This window comes from Quercus lobata, chromosome 12 (assembly GCF_001633185.2).
Source record: "Quercus lobata isolate SW786 chromosome 12, ValleyOak3.0 Primary Assembly, whole genome shotgun sequence".
In the NCBI taxonomy this organism is placed as follows: Eukaryota; Viridiplantae; Streptophyta; class Magnoliopsida; order Fagales; family Fagaceae; genus Quercus; species Quercus lobata.
This window is the reverse complement of record NC_044915.1, coordinates 40,290,356-40,308,879: the sequence shown is the minus strand read 5'-3', so window position 1 is coordinate 40,308,879 and position 18,524 is coordinate 40,290,356. Positions and strand designations below refer to the sequence as shown.

The 18,524-nt window shown below is 38.3% G+C and overlaps 1 protein-coding gene across 1 annotated transcript; it reads left to right on the top strand.

Moving 5' to 3' along the window:
- The first annotated feature begins 495 nt into the window (after positions 1 to 495).
- On the top strand, positions 496 to 18,172 carry LOC115969901 (sucrose transport protein SUC4). The gene is made up of 5 exons (XM_031089536.1): positions 496 to 1,423; positions 1,793 to 2,538; positions 2,877 to 2,940; positions 3,036 to 3,079; positions 17,893 to 18,172. Exons 1-5 carry the CDS (start codon positions 895 to 897, stop codon positions 18,049 to 18,051), a joined length of 1,542 nt encoding a protein of 513 aa, XP_030945396.1. The 5' UTR covers positions 496 to 894; the 3' UTR covers positions 18,052 to 18,172.
- The last annotated feature ends 352 nt before the right edge of the window (positions 18,173 to 18,524 follow it).

Genomic DNA, 18,524 nt, shown 5'->3' with positions numbered 1-18,524 from the left:
TTTAAAGTTTAGGCTTGATGTAGTTTAGATTGTCCAGCTTTTCACTTGTTCATCATTGAAACGACGTAGTTTTAAGGCTGTATTGGCAAGAATAAAACACATTAGTATGAAGATGTGTCACTTAACAGCAAAAACTAACTGTAGGGGGTAAATTGCTAACGGAACCAAACTTCAAGGTGTAAAATCAAGTTTATGAAACTTTAGGGTGTAAAATCCAATCAACTCCAAACTTTAAGAGTGTAATTTACAATTTACCAAAAAAAAAAAAAAAAAATTCACAACGTGAACAAATTCCGACACTAAAGTCATGCTATTTTATGTGTCGGCATTACTCTGTACCAGCAGCAGCACAAATCATATCTTAGTACAAGTACAACAACACTTCTGTCAATATACGCTCAATACACAATTCGAATTGTACTTATTATGGGGGGTAAAATTGTCAGTTAAATAAAAAATTCCTGCGCGCAATTTAGCGGTTCATCAAATTTCCAAACTCCAAAGCCTTCTTCGATCATTCCAATATTCCATGTAACAAACATCCTGACAAAAAAAAAAATGTTGTCAGACCAAAAATATCCAAACCCCCCTTTTTTCCCGGTATAGAAATTTAGATAGTTTTTATCAAAATTTTCTATTCTATACCGGGTTTGATCCGTAAATTCATGGTGCGATAAGTCTTAATCTCTATTCATAACCAACACAGCTCTCTCACAGTCTTGTAGCTCCAGACTGTCTGAGAGAGAGAAGTGAAAAAAACAAAAACAACGCGGCTCCGTCGATACCGCCACACTTTTTCCCTCGCTGTTTTTTTTTTTCTTCAAATAAACGGTTACTCACCAAAAACAGAATTTCTAGTTTTCATTTTTATATATATATTTTTTTTCAATAGAGATGGAGAGATCGGAGCGAGGAAAACAAACGGTAATTCCTGAACCGGAGCGCCACCAACACCACCGAGCCGGGAGGGCTCGACCGCCGATTCGACAGCCGTCTCGGATTCCGTTACGGCGGTTGCTCCGGGTCGCTTCGGTGGCGTGCGGGATTCAATTCGGCTGGGCTCTGCAGCTCTCGCTGCTCACGCCGTACGTGCAGGAGCTCGGGATTCCGCACGCGTGGGCCAGCGTGATATGGCTCTGCGGCCCGCTCTCGGGACTGCTGGTTCAGCCGCTGGTCGGGCTCATGAGCGACCGGAGCACCAGCCGGTTCGGGAGGCGGAGACCGTTCATATTGGCCGGAGCTCTGTCGATCGTCCTGGCGGTTCTGATCATCGGACACTCGGCGGACATAGGGTGGTTGTTAGGGGACCGCGGCGATTCTAGGCCGAGGGCTGTGGGGGCTTTCGTTTTCGGGTTTTGGATTCTGGATGTGGCTAATAATATGACTCAAGGTCCTTGTAGAGCTCTGCTTGCCGATCTCACAGGTTTGCACAATTTTTTTCTTTTACCACTTAATTAATCGATTCTTTAATGCAAAAATTAATTCCTAATTGCCTAATTGAACTTATGTGTATTTTCCAAAAAAGAAAAATTATATAAGAGAAGTAACGTGGCAATGATTTTGTATTTATTATAATTGTTAGTTGATATTAATTTATTAGAGCTCCTTGGAACTAATTTTTTCAATGGACGATTATGTCCATTAAGAGTGCATTTGTATTATTGATACATTTTGCTTAATGGATCTTTTGCATGGAACAAAGAAGTAGTACAATCTGTAAGGATAGACTTTGTGTGAATGAAGAAGAAATAAGAGTTGACATTTGTCTTGTGCTAAATTTTTGTCATGCTAGGAAAGGATCATCGAAGGACTCGAGTGGCAAATGCCTATTTCTCTCTATTTATGGCTATTGGTAATGTTCTTGGCTTTGCAACCGGAGCGTATAGTGGCTGGTTCAAAATTTTGCCGTTTACTTATACCACTGCATGCACTGTTAATTGTGCAAATCTCAAGTCTGCTTTCTTTATCGACATTTTTTTCATTGCAATTACTACATATATAAGCGTTACAGCAGCTCAGGAAGTGCCACTAGTTTCGATCGATAGATCCACTCCCTCTGCTGAAGACGGGCCAGGAACGTCAGGTCAAGCTGAAGAAGCTTTCCTCTGGGAACTGTTTGGGACTTTTAGATATTTTTCAGGGACTATATGGATAATCCTGCTTGTTACTGCTTTGACTTGGATTGGATGGTTTCCATTTCTTCTTTTTGATACAGATTGGATGGGTCGAGAGATTTATGGTGGCAAGCCTAATGAAGGGCAGAATTATAGTATTGGAGTTAGAATGGGTTCATTTGGTCTGATGTTGAATTCAGTTGTTCTTGGAGTAACTTCGTTGCTCATGGAGAAGCTCTGCAGTAAGTGGGGGGCCGGTTTTGTGTGGGGGATTTCAAATATCCTCATGGCTCTCTGCTTTCTTGCAATGCTAGTAGTTGCCTTTGTGGTGAAGAGTTTTGACTTTGAAGGCAATGCTCTACCTCCAAATGGCATTGTAATAGCTGCACTGGTGATTTTTGCAATTCTTGGTGTTCCTTTGGCGGTAAGTCATGCATACTCAAGAATAAAAGGAGAATAGGAGTACCATTTTCCATGCATTATGAATTTAACCTTGCCATGGCCTATTCATGGCAAGGCCTTGATCACAAGTTGTTATAGTCTTCAGCTGATCTTTATTGTGTTATGACCTGTCTTGGGGCATCAAAGAAGAACAATGCAAAATTTTTTGAGCAGGGCCTCTAGACCAAATATTGCATTTTAGGATAATTGTATTGCCTTTTGCCTATGTAAACATATGTTAGAACTGATGCTGAAAGAGTTATTAAAGGATGACACTGCATGCATTGTGCAAGAGCTCAATATGTGCATTGCCTTTTGCAGATCACTTACAGTGTTCCATATGCCTTGATATCCACACGTATAGAGTCTTTGGGACTTGGCCAAGGTGGGTTTTTTTTTTTTTTTAGTTGGCATACTTGCTAAATTTTTCTGGGAGGTGCAGGCTGTGGGGTTGCTTATCTTAATGCTTGGTTATTGCAGGATTATCAATGGGTGTTTTGAATCTGGCAATAGTGATCCCACAGGTATGGCTGCCCTTACATTCCTTTAATGTTTGTCCATATCTGGCACCACTAAACTAAATGGGAATCAATTTTTTCATATTGCTGAGAGAGGCTGTTTTACACTTCTCTGATTACAAAAATACTATAGATGCAATAGGACAAAAACAAAGTTTTCCTCAGAACTAGTTTGGAAGAATCTCCTCTAATCCATTATGTGGTGATTCATAAAACCATTCATGTGTATTAAATCATGACTTATACTAAATAATTCATGTGACTAAACTCGTATATGGTTGTTTGAATCGACCTATAGTGGGTTGGAGGATTTTCCCCCAAACTAGTTTGAAAGTAAACTTTGTCCTATGCAATATGATTTGATGGCAACTCAAGTATGACAGTGCTTACTTAGCTCGCAGAAGTTTGTGGTTCTATTACTCTGATTGTGTCTAATGTGTATATAAGACAAAAAGGATGAGGTTTTTCTCTCCCACATTTCAGATCATTTATTTGTGTTGTATATTGAAAAAATTGATATGCAATTTCATCAAGTGCAACCTTTATTCTTGTAGTATCTCTTGTTTCCTATTGTTATAGTAACTTGTGAAGAAGGTCCTGGATTTGGCAATTTAACAATTACCAAAATTTTGTTGATTTCACTCACTTCATGTTTGGGTGGTCTTTTGATGGTTTTGGTCTCTTGATTTTCATACACGTATGATAAAAGGAAAATGTCTAAGCTTTAACTTAATTTTTGATGTTTTGGATTAATCAGGAATATGGTTCTTTTCTTTGTTATTAAGAATACCATTTTCATTCCTTTGTTTGGAATTAACTGATAAGTGATGATTTGATCTTAGATATTGACACTGTATGATAGTAAGCATTAAATAAATATAAAACAGATAGAGCACTGCATATTGCTGGATAGTTCTATCTAGATCTGTATAACTGGTTATTCAAATCCTAAATCGTTGTATTATCAAGTAATGTAGGTGAATAAAACTGTCTATATTTCCCATTTTCTTTCTCTCTTTTACTCCCTTTTTCTTTTGAAACTTCTATTAATTCACATTGTAAGCTATGATATTTTAGGGTCCGCTTATGATATTTCACAAAAACATTTAACCACCTTTAACTATAGAAGCAGATAAATTGAGTTCTTGCACTATTTCATTTCTTAGCTTTATTTGTCCATCCATTAGTTTTCTGTTTTTCAAAGTGACATAAACATGATAGGTACACATGAGAAGCATGTGTCATTTGTTGTGCTTTTCTTCACCTAATGCTTGATATACATTGTTGGCCTCGTTTTTGTTAGTTTAAGCTTTTGGGACTGATTGATGCCCCATTCTGTTAGTCTCTTCTGCTTTGGCACATATAAAGCCCATAGTCAGTGACATTTTGAGGCCTGGACGTGAAGAGTGGGGTGGAACAAGAAATCTTTTCTAGGGGGGCCGACCTCAAGACCAATATGAAATTGTATGAAAAAAAAAGAAAGAAGCTTTTTCTATGTGTTACTTGGTGGTGCATTTTTTTTTTCTTCTCAACTTAAAGTTCAAGGTTCAAATTGAAGGGATTGTTAGTGTTAGTGTGCTTGTGAGTTTGGTAACATAGTTAGCCCACGCTTGAAAGGGGCTGTTAGTGTAGCAGTGCTTAATATAATACATCAGCAGCTCACTTTGTGATATCTTAAGCTTTTTCAAGTAGTGATTCTTGTCAGAGCTTTATTTGGCTAAAAGGTCCTTGTTTCAAGTCCTCATGACCTCATTCTGTTAGTTTCTTTTTGTTGTGCATGTTTGTATCTCGCATTTGATTCGGTGTTATTAGGTGGGCTAAATGTGAGGAAGAGTGCTAGTGTTAGTTTGTTTGTAAGCTTGATATATATTTTTTGTGTACTTCCTACCATTTTAAGTTTTAGCATAAGCTTTAGGAGCAGATAGTAACTAACATGCTATTAGAGTTTTGATTGTTTGTGAGGTTGAATCAAATCCTGGAAAGGCTTTTTTATTTTTTGGTCATGCACATGCTAGGCCATATCTCGTCTTTGGCAAATGGGAGGCTTGCATGTCGGGAAAAGGGAAGGGGGCAGGGTCGTGAGGATTGAAAATGTATAAACGTTAATGTACATTGTTGACCTGCTTGACTCAAACTTGTGTCTTGTTGCTTTTGGTGGAAGGCACTTGTCATCGCACCAAGGCCTAATCTCTAAATGTTAGGATTATATATGTAATATGTGTGTGTATTGGGGGGGGGGGGGGAGGTGAGTGTGAGAAAAGCTGTGTAAGAGTTCATAATGGTTAGGTGTGATTTTAAACAATTAAACCTTTCTATGTAATAGCTTAAGCTATTGGTTTGTATACTCTTAACACTAACCCCCCCCTACCCATCTCCCCAATCATCCACATCCACACACAGACCAAATATATAATATATATAAAAAAATTGTTTCTTTTGGAAGAACTACCCTTCTTATTCTATGAGTTTGTGTGTAGAATTTTTGATTTGCACCAACCATTGAAAATGAGAAAGCTGAAGAAACAAAAGAAACTAGTAACTAGAGAAGAGAGGAATCAAATTATTGTATTACTACTTGCTTATTCCACTATGTACAACTCTGATTAAATAGAGAAACCCTAAACTTATAATAGGAATACAATAGCAGAAATAGGAAATCAAATAATCTCTAATTACTCAGTTTCCTTTTCTGAATATTTCCTTCTCTAAATATTTCCTTCACCTTCACGCCCAAGATTATACCATATATAGCTATCCACACATACCATACATAGAATCTGTCAACACTCCCCCTCAAGCTGAGGCATAGATATCTCTCATGCCCAGCTTGTCCAAGATTCTATGGAAGTGATTAGTTGCTGCCCCCTTTGTCAAGATGTCTGCGAGTTGATCTCCAGTTCTTACATATGGAGTGCAAATGATGCCTTTACGCAATTTCTCCTTGATAAAGTTTCTATCAATTTCCATATGTTTTGTCCGATCATGTAGAACTGGATTATGAGCAATATTAATTGCTGCTTTATTGTCACAAAACAGCTTGATGGGATCCTTACTATCATATCCAATCTCCCTCAATAGTATCTTCATCCATAATATCTCACATATCCCATGGGCCATTGCTCTAAACTCAGCCTCTGCACTGGATCTTGCAACCACAGATTGTTTCTTACTCCGCCAAGTAACTAAGTTACCTCCAACAAATAGACAATATCCAGAGGTGGAGCGTCGGTCTATGATTGACCCTGCCCAATCAGCATCTGTATAAGCTTCTATCTTCAAGTGATCATGTCGAGCAAATAGTACTCCTTTACCCGGTGAGGATTTCAAGTAACGGAGAATTCTACGAACAGCTTTCATATGTGTCTCTCGTGGCGAATGCATAAACTGACTTACCACACTTACTGCATGAGCGATATCTGGTCTAGTGTGTGATAAGTAGATTAGTCTGCCAACTAGTCGCTGGTATCTCCCTTTTTCTACTAGGGGGCTGTTGAGGTCTTCTCCCAACTTGACATTCTGCTCTATTGGATTATCAATAGCTTTGCACCCTAACATTCCTGTTTCTTTGAGAAGATCGAGTATGTATTTCCGTTGAGAAAGAAATATTCCATGCCTTGATCTTGCCACTTCAATGCCTAGAAAATACTTCAGATTTCCCAAGTCCTTTATTTCAAATTCTTGTGCCAAGGATTGCTTTAGTCTTTGTATCTCTTCCTCATCATTTCCAGTTAGCACCATATCATCCACATAGACAATAAGAGCTGTTATTTTTCTTTGTAGTGAATGCTTAATAAATAATGTATGATCAGCCTGACTTTGATTGTAGCCAAATTTCTGCATAGCTCGGGAAAACCTTTCAAACCATGCTCTAGGAGATTGTCTCAGTCCATACAGGGCTTTCTTTAGTTTGCACACTTTACCATTAGAAGCTGGTAGCTTAAGGCCAGGGGGGAGTTCCATGTATACTTCTTCTTCAAGATCTCCATGGAGGAAAGCATTCTTTACATCCAATTGGTGTAGAGGCCAATCTTGATTTGCTGCCAAAGAGATAAGAACTCGTATAGAGTTCATCTTTGCTACTGGTGCGAATGTCTCCTTATAATCAATCCCATAGGTTTGTGTGAAACCTTTTGCAACCAATCTTGCTTTGTATCTTTCCACTGACCCATCTGCTTTATGCTTAATTGTAAACACCCACTTGCATCCAACTACCCTTTTTCCATTCGGTAAGTCAACATAATCCCATGTGTCATTTTTCTTAAGAGCTCTCATCTCTTCTTGCATCGCTTCTTTCCATTTTGGATCTCCTAATGCTTCCTGGAAGGTTTGAGGGATAGACACAGAAGATAACTTGGATAGGAAAGAACGAAATGTAGGTGAGATATGTTGATATGAAAGAAAATTTGCTATGGGATGATGAGTGCATGATCTAACTCCTTTGCGTTGTGCAATAGGAAGATCAATATCATTTATGGTGGGTATAGAGAGAACAGGAGCAGAATTACCTGAGTCGGGTTCAGATGATTGCTCGGGAGCTTTAGGAGTAGTCTTACTTTTCTGGCGCCTTGAATAGACCCTTAGTTCTTTCACAGGTGTCTCATCCAGCTTATCATCAGTGGATGACAGCTCATTATTAGCCTCTTGCACTTCAACATCAATGAAATCAGTTTTCAGGTCAACCTTAGTGGAGGTACTAAGAATAGGTAATGACACAGAAAACTCCTCATCACCATTATACTCCCCCTGAGGAGGAGTTTGAGGTGAGAAGTAAAATTGTGTCTCAAAGAAGGTTACATCCATTGACACAAAGTGTTTTCGAGAAGGAGGGTGATAACATTTATATCCCTTTTGAGTAGGAGAGTAACCTATAAAGACACATTTGAGGGCACGAGGGTCTAATTTACTCCTAGATTGACCATGAAGATGGACAAAGCAGATACACCCAAAGACACGTGGAGGGATGATAAAATTAGAGGATGGTACAGATGAAAAAAGTACCTCAAGTGGTCTCTTGAAGTCAAGGACACGAGATGGCATTCTATTGATGAGATAAGTTGCAGTGAGCAAGGCATCTCCCCAGTAGGACTTTGGAACACTGGCAGTAAGGAGAAGAGCCCGTGTGACTTCTAGGAGATGTCGATTTTTTCTTTCAGCAACCCCATTTTGTTGAGGGGTATAGGCACAAGTGGTTTGATGAATAATACCATGTGTATGAAGATATTTTTGAAGAGTACCAGACATATATTCCCCCCCATTGTCCGAACGAATCATTTTTATTGAGGTGTTGAATTGTGTTTGAACCATTTTGTGAAACAGTTGAAAGACAGTAAACACATCACCTTTGTCTTTTAACAAATATACCCATGTAGTTCGTGAAAAATCATCAATAAAGGAAATAAACCAACGACACCCATTTAAAGAAACAACCCTAGAGGGCCCCCAAACATCAGTATGAATAAGCGAAAAAGGTGCAGAACTTTTATTACTACTAAGAGGAAAAGACACTCGATGGTGTTTAGCTAGTTCACATGTCTCACATTGGAATATGGAAACATTATTATGCTGAAATAAAGAAGGAAACAATTTTTGTAACAATGTAAAAGAGGGATGTCCTAGTCTGTGATGCCATAACCAAATTTGAGCTGCTGAGTCATCTGAGTGCACTGTATGATAAGCCTTTTTGAGCCATCCTTGTGCTTTGGGCTGTTTGTCCAGATAGTAGAGACCATCCTTAAGGCTACCACTGCCAATCATCCGCCCCGTGGTTAGGTCCTGAAAACAACAGTAGGATGAGTAAAAAATGGCTCGGCAATTTAACTCAAGGGTTATACGAGCAATAGATAATAAATTTGCTGCCAGGTTAGGAACATGAAGCACAGAGGATAAAGGCATGGATGGAGTCACAACAATTGAACCTTTACCACAGATAGGTGATAAAGAACCATTGGCTACTCTGATTTTGTCCTTGCTGGAACAGAGGTTATAGGAAGAAAAAGATGAGGATTTACCAGTCATATGATCTGTAGTTCCCGAGTCAATTACCCAAGGATCATCATACTCCGTTGACGATGCATTAAGGGCTGTAGCTAAATTACCTGAATGGGCAAAGGATGAGGATGTATCAGTAGGTGCTTCCAATCGAGCCATAAACTGACGCAGCTGTGCTAACTCCTCTGTGTTAAGTGCCCTTTCATGATTAGGAGCTGGAGTAGGTGCTGGAGTAGGTGCTGGAGGTATGTCCTCTGTGGAAGTAGTGTGATTTGCACGTGGACGAGAGAATCCACTAGAACGGCCCCCTCGCCCTCTTGTAGGACGGCCATGGAGCCTCCAACATGTCTCCCGAGTATGGCGTGGCCTATTACAATGATCACAAAATAATTTGTCCTTGTCATCTAGAGCATTCTCATTCCAATGACCTTTGTCCCGATTCTTAGAATCTCCTTTGGCACCACGTTGAAAAGTAGTGGCCAGTGCAGCTTGTTCTGGAGTAGATGAATATAACATGACACCCCGACGACTTTCTTCATTCTGAACATATGAGAACACCTCTTTGAGTGAGGGAAGAGGATCCTTTCCCAAGATTTGGACTCGAACTTGATCATATTCAGCTCGTAGTCCTCCCAAGAATTCATAAATACGTTCATCTTCAACAAATTTTTGAAAGTCTATCGCATCTTGTGTACATTTAGCTTTGAAAGTTTGATAGTGATCTAATTCTTGCCACAAACCGCGAAGGTTATGTTAGTAAGTTGCGACAGACCAATCTCCCTGTGAAGTCGCTTGAATACGACGCTTCAAATCATAAACTTGTGCTTTATTTCCCATTTTGGAGTAGGTTTGAGCTGCTGCATCCCAAATCTCCTTTGCAGTACGAAGAAATAAATATCCTTGACTGATCTCTGGTTTCATAGAATGCACCAACCAAGACATGACTGTAGAGTTCTCTGCCTCCCATCTGTCATATGTGGGATCAGTCTCCAAGGGCTCTGTGATTTTCCCATTCAAATAGCCCATTTTCCCCTTACTGTGAATAAACATTAATGCAGATTGGGACCATGTTAGGTAGTTTAGCCCGTCCAACTTTTGAGTTGTAATCTGGAGAGTTGGATTCTCACTTAGGGAGGTCACTTGACTCTCTATCCCTCTAGTGTGAGTTTCGGAAGTCTTGCTAACTTCTGACTTTTCCGAATCAGCCATCCAAATAAAATAGCTCCACAACCGGGCTTAATACAAAAAAAAACTGAGTAGCACAAATCAAAACATAGAGTAATATTCAAATAAAGAGACACATACCCCTTTTATTTATTTATTTTTTTTATTTTTTATTTTTTAAGAATAATTACATGTGGTAAAGCTGGGCAGGAAACAGAAAACAAACCAGATGGATGACACCCAGAGAAGCTCTGATACCATGAAGAAACAAAAGAAACTAGTAACTAGAGAAGAGAGGAATCAAATTATTGTATTACTACTTGCTTATTCCACTATGTACAACTCTGATTAAATAGAGAAACCCTAAACTTATAATAGGAATACAATAGCAGAAATAGGAAATCAAATAATCTCTAATTACTCAGTTTCCTTTTCTGAATATTTCCTTCTCTAAATATTTCCTTCACCTTCACGCCCAAGATTATACCATATATAGCTATCCACACATACCATACATAGAATCTGTCAACAAAAGCTAGTAGAAAATTTCCCAAAATTTTTTAGAGAAAAGCCCAAGAAAATGAAAATGACAGACTGGTTTTAATCACAAGCTCTAGATACCGAAATTGAGGCAGAAACACCAGAGCTGCAATTAATTGCATCAGCCATTAATGATAACCTGGTGGTGAACATCTGGATCTGTGGTTTATGGACAAAATGTGTTTTTGTGACAACTCAGGTGGGCTTGATGAGCTCTTATGTTGTGTTCATGGGGATTGGTGGGGCCTTGTGGTGCCTGGGTCTTTGGACCATAGGGTGGAGGCTGTGGGTGGATTATGGGAAACAGATGTGGTGAAGTGCCGAGGATTAGTTATTTGTTTTGGACATTTTTTGATGGAGAAGGATAGGGTAGGTGGTGGTGCTGAGGCTATGTTGGCAGGCCTCTCTCTCTCTCTCTGCCTTTGAATTTATTGATTTACAATGCCGAGGTGGTTGGATGTGTCATTTCAACTTATTTCTTCAGTGACATTTATGCAGGAGTCCGGTTAATGAGTGCTGAAGTGCATTGGTTAAGGTTGAGCTTTTTATTGTAATTGATTATCTTTTTTTGGGGTCACACAACATTTAGTTAAAGGGGTATTTGTTTATTTGCTTATACTACTTCCCAATGCAATTGAACACCCAACATAACATATTCCTTTATACAATTTAGACCCCTGAACAATTCAATTTACTTGTTTATCCGGTTTTGTAGGTTAGGGTGGTTATATGTTTATATATATATATATATATCAACCGGGCAATATTTTACCCTTTTATTAACGGGAAAAAAGGAAAAGAAAAGTTACTTGTCTTTCAAGTTTGATTTCTAGTAAATGATACATGTATCTTCTGATTTATATAATGTTTCTCGAACATTAATAGTCCTAATGTATTGTATGATGTTTCTCTTTATCAATGACCAAGTGAATTTTGAGCTTATAATATACATTCTTATAGAACTAAGATATTCTCTTTCTGAAATTCTAGTCAAACACTTATCACAATCACCAAAGATATTATCTACTAAAAACAATTTTTGTTCCTTAAAGATTTGAATATGTGAATGCCAGAATAGTCATCATGGGGGTCTTTTAGGAGAAGCAGTGCCGGATATGGTTTTTATAAAGTCTCCCTAGAAGAGTTCTATCAAAACTAAGAATGAAGATGAATATTCTTGATTAATTAATGAGAAAAGGTTACAGCTCTGTTTATAGAGGAATGGAATTGAGAGGAGAGAAAAAAACAGAAATTTGTTAAAGCTAATCACCTACCTAGCTTAATTCCGTACTAATTACACAGACACCTGTACAACTAATAGGCACGTGCTACACACGTGAGTTATACAATTAAATTAACATACAACAGTATGACCTGTAGCATAAGAACTTAATCTTGTGAACTCCTGTCGTTTTTACTCTTCTCTTTAACTTTTGGTCTTTTACTGTTGCTTGCTTTGCTGCTTTGTCTTCAGCTTGTGAACTTTTACCCTCCCCCTCAGGATGTGTGCTGGTAGCAAAAATATCCAGTATACCCCCCATCTTGCTTAGAAGCGGTGAAAACTGACTGGAACCCAAAGCTTTGGTTAAGATATCTGCCAACTGAGACTTGTAGGAACATGAAGTAATTTTAGAACTTTATCTTGCACCTTATCTTGAACTACATGGCAGTCAATTTCGATATGCTTTGTATGCTCATGGAAGACAGGATTGGCCCCAATATGCAAGGCAGCCTGGCTGTCACAGAAAAGAAGAGCTGGCTGAGAATGAATCACATTGAGGTCTTTAAGCAATGCTTAAATGCATACAATTTCACAAACTGCAACTACTAGGGACCTACATTCTGCTTCAGCAGAAGATCGAGACAGTTTTTTGTTTCTTTGACTTCCATGAGATAAAAGAATCACTAAGAAAGATGCAATAGCCTGTAATAGGCCTTCTTGAATCTAGGCACGCAGCCCAATCTGAATCTGCAAAGCCTTTAAGATGTAAAGAAGACTTGGATGAAACGAACAACCCCAAACCAGGAGAGCTCTTTATATACTGTAGAATTCTGTAGGCAGCATTTAGATGTGGTTTCCTAGGGTTGGGCATGTACTGACTAAGCCTGTGCACTGCAAAAGTGATATCAGGCCTTGTGATAGTCAAGTACAGTAGCCTACCTATGAACCTTCTGTACATACCAGCATCCTGTAACAATTCACCCTCATCCTTACTCAATTTGAGGTTAGAATCCATAGGTGTTTTTTATGGTTCGCAGCCACTCATTCCAGCATCTTCTAAGACTTCAAGAGCATACTTTCCTCGACTTAGGCTGATACCCTGTTGAGATATAGCAATCACCAAGCCTAGAAAGTATTTAAGAGTGCCCAAGTCTTTGAGCTTAAACTGTATATCCAGAAACTGCTTTAGTTTGTCACAGCATGAGGATTATCACTTGTTATCAAGGTATCATCTACATATACTAAAAGTGCTACAAAAGAACCATTGTGAGTCCTTGTAAAGATAGAATAATATGATTTAGAATGTGTAAATCCATATTACAGCAAGGCATTTGAGAATTTTGAAAACCATTGCTTTGAAGCTTGTTTAAGGCCATACAAGGACTTATTCAATTTGCAAACCATCTCCCCCTTGCTGTGAAAGCCAGGAGGCAACTGCATAAAAACTTCCTTATCAAAATCACCATGCAAAAAGGCATTATTGACATCAAGTTGATCTAAAACCCAACCTTTCACAACAGCTAAAGCCAGAACACACTTGACTGAAACCATCTTATGTACTGGTGAAAAAGTTTCCAAATAGTCTAGACCTTCTAAGTAAAACCCTTGGCTACAAGTCTTGCCTCATACCTCTCCACACTACCATCTGACTTATATTTAACCCTATACAACCCCTTGCAACATACAGCCAGTGGAGATAAGGTCCAAGTGTTGTTGGCTTCTGAGGCTTGAACCTCAGCAGCCATAGCAGCCTGCCAATTTGGATCCTGAACTGCTTGATTCTAAGACTTTGGTTCGGGAATGCTAGAAATAGAATTGCTAAAATGCTTGTGAGAGGAGATTAGCATAAGACAGATGGTGAGAAAGAGGATAAGGTGTGGAACTATGTGAGACTTGATTACAGTAAAAGATTGTAAGTAGGAAGGAGGTTTTTGAGACCTTTGGGATGTTCTAAGTAGAGGAACCTCAGGTGAGGAGGAAGCAGAAATATCTGCAGAAACAGAAACCGAAGTAGTTGGAGCAGATTCTGCAGATGCAGCAGAATTTGCAGGAGCAGCAGAATCTGCAGAAACTTCAGGAATAGGTGAAGTAAAATTATCCAAAAACATAGGAGTAGAATTAGGAAGACAAATGGTATTGGATGGAGTAGGAGGAACTAAGTCATGAATCAAGGAGGAGGACTGAAATGGAAAGATTGTTTTATGATAAATAACACCCCTAGAAATGAAACAAGTATGAGTAGAAAGGTGAAGCAATTTGTAGCCCTCAACACCATAAGGGTAGCCCAAAAAAATACATTTAGTGGCTCTAGGGGCAAACTTAGGTGTGTTGTGAGATAAGGTTGATGCAAAACACAAACAACCAAAAACTCTTACGTGAGAGTAGTAAGGATCCTTGTGATAGAGTAGTTCAAGAGGGCTTTTATGATTTATGATAGGTCTAGGAAGCCTATTTATAATATGGTAGCAGCAAGTACACAATCACCCCAAAACATCAATGTAACATTAGATTGCAGCCTCAATGATGTAGCAACACATAAAAAGTGTTGATGTTTCCTCTCCACAACTGAGTTCTGTTCTGGAGGCAACACAACTTTGTTGATGAATAATACCATGACTTGCAAAGAAATCATGCATAAAAAATTCAGGTGCATTGTCTGTTCTAATGGTCTTAATGTTGGGAATAAATTGTCTAAATCATTTGATAAAAAGTTTGTTTAAGGGGTCTGGTGTTTGACTTGGATTTCATAAGATAAACCCAAGTAGACCTAGTGTGATCATTCACAATAGTCAAAAAATATTTATAAGCATCTTGAGTAGATATAGAGTAAGGGCCCCATACATCACAGTCTATCAAATCTAAAGAATTTTGACAAAAATGATTATTAAAAGGAAAGGGAATTCTCTTCTGTCTCATTAGAAGCATTATGTACATCAGGTATGATATGCTTCAAAGAAAAAAACTAGTCTGTGGGATGCCCCAGTCTAAGATTCCATTTCCTACCTATGTGACTGGAGTTGCTGGAATTAACAAGAGACTTCATGGAATTATGTACAAGAGAATACATAGAATTATGTACAGGAGCAGTAGAATGTAGAACAGGACTACTAGAGTGTGAGTAGCCATGCTCTTGAAGCAAGTAAAGCCCATCATGAACCTCACCCACACCAATCGTCTTCCAGCAGGTAAGGTCCTGTATGAAGCAAAAAGTTGAGAGAAAAAGAAGACAACAAGGTAGATTCTTTGTGAGTTTACTAATTGAGATTAAGTTGAAAGTAAAAGAGGCAACACAAATCATTTTCAAGAATAAGATGAGCAGAAATCTGAACAGAACCAATATGAGTAACCATAGCGGTTTCACCATTTGGAAGTTCAACAACACAATGCTTAGTAGATGCAATAGTAGTAAAAAGAGTGATGCTATGGACTATGTGATCTGTTGCTCCAGTATCCATAACCCAAGTATTACCTGCAAAATCTTGTCTAATAGAAATACCTGAAATCTTGATGCAAGCTAATAGAAATACCTGAAAGCAGTTTCACCATTTGAAAATATAGAATGCCTGAAATTTTGATGCAAGCTAAGAGAAATACCTGCCAAAGGTGATGACTGTGTACCAATGGAAGCTTGTGGAATGTTTGGATTCACAACATTGTTGACCTTATGATTGTCTGTGGCACAAAATTTTCCAGATTGAATGCCAAAACTTCCAGACTAAATCTGATTTGCCTAGAATGGCTAAGAATTGTTGAAAGGAACCAGTGTTAAGAGTGCTTGTCGGATTGGTCATCTTGAAGACTGACTTGATTCACACTTGAAGAACCTCTGCCCCTTTGTTTGTAACCAGGAGGGTAGCCATGGACCTTATAGCACTTGTCAACTGTGTGATTGTTCAAACTACAGTGGCTACAGGTAGGCTTATCTTTACCCTTCCAGTTCTTCTTGTTCTTGGATCCTGAAGATGACTTTGCAACCAAAGAAGTGGATTCTACATGTGGTGCAACATAAGTCCCAACATTTTGTTGCCTTTCTTCTTGGATCAATAAGGAGTAAACCTTATTGATGGAGGAAATAGGACCCATTAACAAGATCTGAGTTCTTACTTTACCATATATCTTATTCAGTCCCATCAGAAATTGCATTACTGAATCTTGCAATTGAAGATCACCAAGCCTTTGACTCAAATTGCAGGTACAATTACCACAAGTACAATTGGGAAAACGATGAAAATTTTGCAATTGATCCCCAATATGCTTGCAATAGAGTGAAATAAGCAGTGATATATTGATCACCTTGGCTTATCCCAGCACTATCCTTCTGCAATAGGAAAACTTGTGGACCATTTCCTTGTGAAAATTGTTCTTTGAGATTGTTCCAGATATCCAAGGCTGTCTTTGTAAATTACGCTAGTTGCAATTTGAGGGGAAACTGAGTTTAGTATCCATGATCCAACCATACTGTCACAGTGGATCCAGGATTGAATTGATGATAGAATTTTAACTATTGGAGATGAAAGAGTCAATGTGCCATCAATAAACCCTAATTTCTATCAATGCCTTTCGCATTGAACGTTCCCAAGTAGGGTAGTTCTCGCTGAGCAGTGGCTGAGAAACAAGGATGGCTCCAGGCTGTGTCCATGTTGCAAAAACAAGGGATTCAAAGTCTCATCCGCCATGGATGAACTCTGAGAATTAGGTATTGCAGTTGAACTCATAGAGACGGAAGTGTTTTCGAGTTGCTTTAATATCATATCATAACTAAGAATAACAATGAATATTCATGATTAATTAATGAGAAAAGGTTACAGATCTGTTTATATAGGAACAAAACAAAGATGAGAGAGAAAAAAAAAAAAAAAACAGGAATTTGTTAAAGCTAATCACCTAACTAACTTGATTCCATACTAATTACATGGGAGATACCTGTACAACTAATAGATGCGTGCTGCACATGTGAGTTATACAATTAAACTAACATACTACAGTACAACCTGTAGCATAAGAACTTAATCCTGTGAACTACTGTCGTTTTTACTCTCCTCTTTAACTTTTGGTCTTTTACCGTTGCTTGCTTTCTTGCCTTCCTGCTTGTCTTCAGCTTGTAAACCTTTAAAAGTTCCATCAAAATTTCATAAAACATTTGTTTGTGTGAATTGTATTCATATGAAACCTTTTTGGGAACTTGCCAATGTTAATTCTTGTTTATTTGTATGAAATTGGACACCCCTTTTAGTGAAAGTCAATGGTGTCCTTTCTGAACTCTGATCTGTTCCACATGCCATAAAGAACCTCATTTACATTCAGAGCTTAAAATTCTCTCCACCAAAAGCTATTGAAATCAGAGGCCAACATATGTTTTAACAGCCAACCCCATGATACACTTCTGGGTAAGCTGCAAAAATTTCATGCTTATGTCTCACTTCGCTTGACTGATGCCAATATACAAAAGCTTATGCTTTGAATCGTCTAGATAAAAAGAGTTAGTGTAATAGTAATAGCAATGTTCTGAAGATGCAGGCTTACTTTGCATCCCTAGTGCGATCTCACCTCAGCATCATGCTTGGGGAAAAGGAATAGATTTTCATGTTTCTGTTAATTTTTGAAAAGAATGCATTCAGTTAAATCTTGCAACCAACTTTGTCCAATTGTGACATAGTGTTATCCATAACTATATGTTCATGCACTTAATTACCCTATCTGAGAATGTTCATGCAGTTAGGTCTCTTATTGTTAACTGTTGTTTTTCTGTTATTTAGTCTTAAATTTAATATCCAGGTTTCTGAGTGAACTTATGTATTCTAGGAATAAAAATTCTGTAGCAAAATGGCTTTGGTAGAATGTCATCTGATTTTTTATATAATTCTTTAGTCTTTTAAGTCATGATTTGTTTGTGTTTTGAGAGCAGGTGGTGGTGTCCCTGGGAAGTGGACCATGGGATCAGCTATTTGGTGGTGGAAATTCTCCAGCCTTTGCTGTGGCAGCAGTTGCAGCCTTAGCTAGTGGACTCATAGCCATCTTAGCTATTCCTCGATCTAGTCCTCAGAAGCCCAGAGCCCTCATATGAGGTATTTTGTTGTATCAAATTTTTTCACATCTCTATCAAGTTAAATCAGTAGTGAGAATTTGTAGATAGCTATTGTTACTTTTACCTATTAATACAAACAATTACTTGAGGTTCACTTTATCCAGCAAATTTCACTTCTTTGTCTTTCTTTCTTTCATTTTTCTCAGTATATTTTCCTCATCTTTTTAAGATATTTGAAGTTTCTTATTCCCCCGGGGAGGAAAGCACCATTCCTTGATTTTAACTAAAAGTTGAGAGGGAAATATGCTCAACACTAATGATGAAACTATTCATTGGGTCATTTGGTCACTGCTTGATATGCTCTTTCGCTTTTGCTTTTAAGGGCTACATGGAGAGAGCTAACAGTCCCTTTCCTCACTCCCACTAGATTAGAGAAGGCATGCAGTTTGAATGGCCTAAACTTTCATCTTATTGATTGTTGACATAGAGATAAAGAGTGAACCATAAATTCC

Bases quoted from the DNA above. Each gene is read 5' to 3' on its own strand.
- LOC115969901 (XM_031089536.1), top strand. From the start codon at position 895: ATGGAGAGATCGGAGCGAGGAAAACAAACGGTAATTCCTGAACCGGAG. The intron at 1,424-1,792 runs GTTTGCACAATT...TTGTCATGCTAG, and splicing joins TCTGCTTGCCGATCTCACAG to GAAAGGATCATCGAAGGACT. The intron at 2,539-2,876 runs GTAAGTCATGCA...TGCCTTTTGCAG, and splicing joins TTCTTGGTGTTCCTTTGGCG to ATCACTTACAGTGTTCCATA.